Source organism: Alnus glutinosa, chromosome 8, assembly GCF_958979055.1.
Source record: "Alnus glutinosa chromosome 8, dhAlnGlut1.1, whole genome shotgun sequence".
Lineage (NCBI taxonomy): Eukaryota > Viridiplantae > Streptophyta > Magnoliopsida > Fagales > Betulaceae > Alnus > Alnus glutinosa.
Window position 1 is genome coordinate 25,235,655 of NC_084893.1, and position 7,439 is coordinate 25,243,093.

Genomic DNA, 7,439 nt, shown 5'->3' on the forward strand with positions numbered 1-7,439 from the left:
ACCGAATTACCTAACCGAACCGAACCGAAAATTAACCGACTGGTTGACCGACCGATTAACCGATCGGTGAATTGAGAATTCACATAATTGGATTTTTCATTTTTATGTAATTATGTTATGTTTTCCAATTTCCACTGCCACTGGACCACTTTTCCATTTTTTTTTTGTTTTTATGTATTATTGTTTTTTTTTTAAAAAAAAAATATATATGTATATATGTAAAAATGACTCAAGGTATAAGAAAATAATTTTCATTTTCATTTGAAATTTTGAATGGGCCAGTAGCCATTGGCATTGGCTTGTAGTTGTAAAGTTGTAGACCTTGTGGTGGACTAGTGGCAAAAATGCCTTAAAATTATTTTGACTTTTTGAGTCTTTTTAACCCATTAAAAAATGAGGCCCAAAACTGATTAACCGACCGCCTTACCCGACCATTAACCGATGCCTTAACCGACCGATTACCGACTGCCCTAACCGCCTTAACCGCCTAAACCGAAACCTTCGAAAATTTTTCTTGTCGGTTAGCCGAACCGACTTAGCCGATTTAACCGACTTTCGAACCGCTGCACACCCCTAGATTAAGCTTAGGAGCTGTAAATTTTTTAATAGCACCTATGCTGTAGTAAATCTAAGGGTTTGAATTTGATTTCAAACCCTTTGGATTTGATTTTAAGGGTTTGAAATCAAATCCAAACCCTTAGATTTACTACAGCATAGGTGCTGTAAAAAAAATTTACAGCACCTAAGCCATATCCGTTAAAGTGACCCATCAAATTAAACTATCACCGTGTTTCAAAAAGGCAATTTTTTTTTCCAAAAATACCCTTATCCTCTAAAAAAAAATTTAATAAAAAAAATTTTTTTTTAAAAAAAAAAAAAAAAAATTTTTTTTTGGATAAATGCAAAATCAATTCCTGTAGCTGGCCTAAATCACAAATCATTCCTTGCGGTATACAAATAATTCAAAGGTCATCAGGATAGGCCAAAATAATGATTTAGTCAATGCAGTCAAAATACATGACAGATTTCGTTAATGTCCATGTTAGCACCAATAAAATGATAGTAGGTGTCACTCTTAGTAAAAAATAAGGAAAAATGCAAAATTAATTTATGTGGCTTATTTGATTTACAATTAACTCTATGTGGTTAAAAGAAATAAATGCTGCAACTTCAATTCTATACAAACAACAAATTACACATAACTAAGGAAGCTGCTGTAAATGCTCTTAGAGCACACAAAAAACCTCAATAATTATTATTATTATTTTTTAATGAATCAGTAACCATTTCATTCCAAAACAAACAAACTACAAGCAAAGGTTTAACAAGACCAACCAAAGCAACAGAGCCCAAAGAAAAACACCCTGCAACAAAACAGAGAAGGACCACAAACAAATAGAGAGCACTACAATCAAAACAGGACGAAGCCAGCTATATTCTATATATGGCAAAGAGAAACATTTTCTCTTGAATTAATAAACTTGCCCATCTCTAAAATTCGAGTACAGACCTCCCAAAAGATCAATCGGAGAATCTGCTCCTCTGTTTTTCGCCGACCCTGAAACTTAATTTCATTCCTAGCTTGCCAAAGGTGAAAGAAAAAAAAAAATCAATATTTCTCAATATTTCATTATTAAAGTTGTTTTCTTTCTCATTACATTGGGTACTCTTTTATAATAGAGAATACATAACTTTAAAAGAAAGAAATAAATACTAGAATCAAACTAAATTTGGGCATTCTCCTACCTATGGAAATCTGACTATTATAAAGATGGAATAGTAACGTTTAAAAAGAATTTGTTAGTTTCTTTTTGAGGTTTCTTCCCATTAATCTTGGCCGTCCCTTTTTTTAACAGTAGATATACCGTGCTTTAATTGTACACGACTGAAGCCTGATCCTGTCTAAAGAGTCAAAGGCGGCTAAGTAAAAAGATAGGGAAAGACGCGTCCACCCAACAAAATCAGTGGTGGAAGTCGGCTGCTTCTTTCAATCATGTGCACCATGACTAACTGACTTGTTGGGCTTCCGAGTCATCACGTAGGCCCCGTTTGCGAGTAACGTGATAGGACTTCTACGCACAATGAAGTCAACGGAAGCCTTTATTGTTGACAAACCTGAATTCAAATTAATTTGATGAAAAGATTGAAGGGGATCGTCCCGAAGACAATCAATGGAAGGCTTGAATGGATATACATATATTTACTTTCTCCAAGGAGGAAAACATAAACCATTAGAAAATCTATGGAAGCCATTAACCATCTTTTAGTCTGCTATTTCTTCTTCTCCCTCTTGAGAACCTCCACTTCACAAGACAGTACCATTACTCCAAATCAATCCATCAGTGACGGTGGCACTTTAGTTTCAGCTGACGGATCATTTCAATTGGGATTCTTCAGCCCAGGTAATTCCAAAAGTCGATACGTAGGAATATGGTACATGTTATCTTCAGAGACAATTGTATGGGTAGCCAACAGGAACGCCCCGCTTCACGATCATTCAGGAATTCTTACGGTCACTGGTGATGGAGTTCTTGTGCTTCTTAATAGCACGAATGGTATTGTTTGGTCATCTAATGCATCAAGACCCCCTGAAAATCCAGTTGCACAGCTCTTAGACACCGGAAATCTTGTTGTGAAAGATGGAAATGGGGACTTTTTGTGGCAGAGTTTTGATTATCCTTGTGACACACACCTACCGGGAATGGAGCTTGGATGGAACTTTGTAACTGGTCAAGGGAGGTTTTTAACATCTTGGAAGAGCACGGAAGATCCTGCTCAAGGTGAGTTTTCAATACGTATAGATCCTCGTGGGCTTCCGCAAATGGTTTTTATGGAGGGAGCTAGAATAAAGGCTAGAGCAGGATCATGGAATGGCCTTCGTTTCACTGGATACCTTGAATTGAGAACGAATCCGGTATTTGAGTTTCAATTCGTGTTGAATGAGAAGGAGGTCTATTACGGATTCAAACTTCTAAACAATTCTGTTTTCTCAAGATATGTGGTAAAGCCATCAGGCGTTTCGCAACGATTGAATTGGGTGGATCGGACACACAGTTGGGAGATCTTCTCTACTTCCCAGGCAGATCAGTGCGAAAATTATGGCTTTTGTGGTGCAAATGCTACCTGCAACATCAATAACTCTCCTGTATGTGCATGCTTGGAAGGATTCTTACCCAACTCTCCAAAAGATTGGGATTTAGCAGATTGGGCTGCTGGGTGTTCTCGGAGGACTCTTTTGGAATGCAATGACACAAATGGATTCCAAAAGTACACGCGTGTGAAATTGCCCGACACATCTTCTTCCTGGTTTAACAAGACCCTGACCCTCAAGGAATGCAAAGGATTGTGTTTGAAGAACTGCTCCTGCACAGCATATGCAGATTTTGATGTCAGGGGGGAAGGAAGCGGTTGCGTGCTTTGGTTTGGTAGCCTCGTTGACATAAGAGAATACGCTACGGGTGGGCAAGACCTCTATATAAGGATGCCTATTTCAGAATTGGGTACGATTTCACTTTTATTTTCTCTTTGAGTTTTGCTGATTTTTTTTTTCTTTTATTTTAAATAAGAGGACATAGAGACAACAATATCTATTGGTTAATTTTAATTTGGGGGACAACACATCTATTAATGTTTTTTCATTTTTCACGGGGAATGACATGTTACAATATTAATTCAATGATTAAATTTATTTATTTTTAGTAATTTAAGTTTTTAGATAAGTGGTAATTTAACATATATAGTATCAAAGCATAGCTCTTGACTTCAAACCATTATTCTATAGTTTATCTAATTTAAATAAATATTCTGTGTATTGTGCCTCATTTGTTGAGAGAGAGTTTGAACTCATAGGTGAGAGTAGTGTTAGAATAATATTCATTTCACTATTTACTATCAGCTAAGGTCTTGATTCCAAATTATTTTATTTCAATTAAATATTTCACATGTTCGACTAAATAATTAGATTTATCATGTTTCTCTAGCATGAGCTTTTAGAATAAATTAAGGATAACACACATTAATAGACACTAGATGATATCTTTCAAAGCTTGCTTAATAAGCTGATCATACAACCACTAGATATTCACTCAAAAAAAAAAAAAAAAATACAACCACTAGACAAATTATAATTCCAAGTAAACTAGGAAGGGTAGTGTTGAGATCAACAGATTTATCCACCTCATCTCCATCCATTTCCCCATCTAGACTATGGCCAAAACGAGTTATTTCAAAGTGACTTGACTTTGTTTTGATCTTTCAGATCATCTTGAGAAAAAAAGGCGCTTCAGCAAGAAGAAACTAGTAGCAATTATAGTCGGCTCAGCATTACTAGTCGTGGGAATGGCAATAATTGGATTGGTCTTATACATATGGAAGAAGAAACTCAGAAACCAAGGTAGATTTGTAAGAAATGGGTTTTGATAATAACTTATTCATGATGATAGATTTATAGCTAAGAAATTTAAATAAATAGGTCTTTCATGTAGAACAGATTGTTGGGGTAAGTAATTTGATTTTGATAAAAGAACCAGCCAACATATTTTTATTCACATGCATCTCTTGTTATTTTAGGAACGACAAAAAGAAGTCATAAGAAGGATTATGACAATGAAGATGGAAAGGAAGATATGGAGTTACCGATATTTGATCTTACAGCCATAGATAATGCAACAAATAGTTTTTCAAATAACAACAAGCTCGGAGAAGGTGGCTTTGGACCTGTGTATAAGGTAAATAATAATATAACTAGGTGAGAAATATTTTTTTATTTTTCAAATTAAACTGACTCTTTCATTTTCAGGGTATATTACTAGACGGGAGAGATATAGCTGTGAAGAGGCTTTCAAAGAGTTCTGGACAAGGATTGAACGAGTTTAAAAATGAAATTATTTTGATTGCCAAACTTCAACACCGTAATCTTGTGAAGCTTCTCGGTTGTTGCATTCAAGAAAATGAAAACATGTTAATCTATGAATACATGCCCAACAAAAGCTTGGATTCCTTTATTTTTGGTTTGAACCTTGACCTTGACTAGATTCAGATTATTCACGTTTAATCTCATTCCCTTTTATTAATGAAATTGTTTGTTGAAAATTTAGCTATGTATGTACTAACATAAATGTGAAATTGGACAGATCATGCTAAGAGTAAATTACTAAATTGGCATCGGCGCATCCACATTATTCGTGGTGTTGCTAAAGGGCTTCTCTATCTTCATGAAGACTCTAGACTGAGAATTATCCATAGAGATCTCAAAGCTAGCAATATCCTCCTAGATAACGATATGAATCCAAAAATTTCGGACTTTGGCCTGGCTAGATCATTTGGGGGAGATCAAGATGAGTCTAAGACCAATTTGATTGTTGGCACATAGTAAGTATGCTTAAGATTCTTTTATATAGGTTACATTTAGGTGTTTTTTAACTAATTTTTTTGTGTAATGATATTTTGCAGTGGTTATATGTCTCCCGAGTATGCTGTACATGGACACTACTCAGTAAAATCTGATGTGTTTAGCTTCGGAGTTTTAATATTAGAAATAGTGAGTGGAAAGAAAAATAGGGGATTTTATCACAAAGGCAACCACCTTAATCTTCTTGGACATGTAAGTATAAATAGTGACATCATACTAGTTTACATTTTTTTAAGGAAACCACTTATTACAATGCAGTTCCTAACAATACAGAGGGTTAATTACATGATGTCCCTCTTATTCTGATGCTCTTTTAATTGTCATGGGCCAATTTGAAGGCAGCCTGACCAACAAAAATTTGATTTTCATTTCATTCAGGCATGGAAACTATGGATGGAAGACAAGCCAATGGAACTGATCGATAGTTTGGTAGGTGATATGTGCACTCTATCGACTGTATTACGACATATTCATGTGGGTCTGTTATGTGTGCAACAAAGACCGGAAGATAGACCAAACATGTCATTTGTGGTTCAAATGTTGAGCAGTGAAAGTAAATTGCCTAAGCCGAACCAACCAGGTTTCTTTACAGATTCACCTAAAGCAGATTCTTCATCTACAAAGGGTGGAACTTATTCAGGAAATGAAATCACCGTTACATTGTTTGAAGCACGATAAGTTCTATTCAACCCCTTTCTCGAAGCTTTTCTGGGCAACCCACCAAAGGATAAGTTGAAATAGCAAGAAAAAAAGTAGTTACCTTTTCGGCAGTGCGAGTACCCACAGATGCCACAGGTTTCAAAGAGATTTCGATAGTTTACCCACGTAAATTAAGTTTGGAAATCTGTTTTCGTGCTTAAACCAAAAAATATTCTTATATATTATTGTAGACTTTGGGTACAAATGAATTTGAATTTAAAATACAAAGATCATGGGGGGAAAGCTAGGTTGGTTAAAAGGGAGAAAGTTTTTGGCAAATTGCTATACCAAAAACTTGCTCTTGGAGTTGGAAGAAATTGTTAAAACTCCATGATGTAGCAAAATCGATTATTCGGTTTAAGGTTGGCAATGGTAGCAGGATTTTCTTGAGGTTTGATCAGTGGCATCCCTTTGGTTATCTACTTGACAACCTTGGTCACCGTGTGGTGTATGATACTGGTTTTCCTGTTGGGGCAAAGCTTTCAACTATTATTAGAAATGGTGCTTGGTTTTGGCCATTTGCTTGTTCAGATACTATAGTTGATATCCAAAGTAAACTTGCTGAGGTGCCTATTAGGAATGCAGATTTGCCGGTATGGAATTCCAGTAATGGGAATTATTCATGTGCTACTACTTGGGAGTTATTGAGAGAGAAATGCCCTACTGTGGTATGGTGGAAACTTGTTTGGTTCTCCATATCTATTCCTAGACACTCGTTCATTATTTGGTTGGTATTTCGGGATGCTCTTGTAACTAAACAAAGGATGTGTAGCTGGGGATTCACAAAGCCTTCAAACTGTCTTTTCTGCCATGGATGTATTGAGAGCAGAGACCATCTTTTCTTTCATTATGGGTTTAGTCGAAGAATTTGGTTTGCTCTCATGCATGCTTCCGACTATACTGATCGTCCTTCAGACTGGGATTCAGTTGTGGTTTGGAGTGTTGTTAGGCTGATGGGAAAAAAATTTAATATCTTGCCTTGTAAAGCTTTGTCTTGGTGCTTGCATCTATCATTAGTGGAAGCAGCGAAATGCCTTGCTTCATGGCATTTCTCCCCGGACTGAAGAAGCCATTTTTTGCCAGATTAGATGGGAAGTACGATCCAAAATTTTGGCAAAAGTTTCGTTTAAACATATCAACGATCTCCTCTCTCACCACAACCACGTGACTGAATCTCACAGAAAATCACCTCCTGAAAAACCTCCAACAAACAAGCAGCTGATTTCCAGATTTTCTGCATTTCCACTCTTGGGGCATGCTCTGCCTCCAGATTTTCTGCATTTCCACTCTTGTAATTAACGTGCTTTAGCTTTATAGCTACCTTAAGTAT

General features: G+C 36.2%; 2 protein-coding genes across 2 annotated transcripts; both read left to right on the plus strand.

Annotated features, from left to right (window-relative positions):
• Positions 1 to 2,153: 2,153 nt before the first annotated feature.
• Positions 2,154 to 6,368, plus strand: LOC133875901 (G-type lectin S-receptor-like serine/threonine-protein kinase At4g27290). The gene is made up of 7 exons (XM_062314172.1): positions 2,154 to 3,500; positions 4,259 to 4,393; positions 4,570 to 4,727; positions 4,799 to 5,009; positions 5,133 to 5,370; positions 5,452 to 5,602; positions 5,789 to 6,368. Exons 1-7 carry the CDS (start codon positions 2,243 to 2,245, stop codon positions 6,086 to 6,088), a joined length of 2,451 nt encoding a protein of 816 aa, XP_062170156.1. The 5' UTR covers positions 2,154 to 2,242; the 3' UTR covers positions 6,089 to 6,368.
• On the plus strand, positions 6,342 to 7,173 carry LOC133876272 (uncharacterized). The gene is made up of 2 exons (XM_062314552.1): positions 6,342 to 6,357; positions 6,449 to 7,173. Exons 1-2 carry the CDS (start codon positions 6,342 to 6,344, stop codon positions 7,171 to 7,173), a joined length of 741 nt encoding a protein of 246 aa, XP_062170536.1.
• Positions 7,174 to 7,439: the final 266 nt, after the last annotated feature.

Excerpts from the sequence above, each read along its gene's own strand:
- LOC133875901 (XM_062314172.1), top strand. The coding sequence starts at position 2,243 with ATGGAAGCCATTAACCATCTTTTAGTCTGCTATTTCTTCTTCTCCCTC. Across the intron at positions 3,501-4,258 it reads GATGCCTATTTCAGAATTGG|ATCATCTTGAGAAAAAAAGG; the intron begins GTACGATTTCAC and ends TTGATCTTTCAG. Across the intron at positions 4,394-4,569 it reads GAAGAAACTCAGAAACCAAG|GAACGACAAAAAGAAGTCAT; the intron begins GTAGATTTGTAA and ends TTGTTATTTTAG.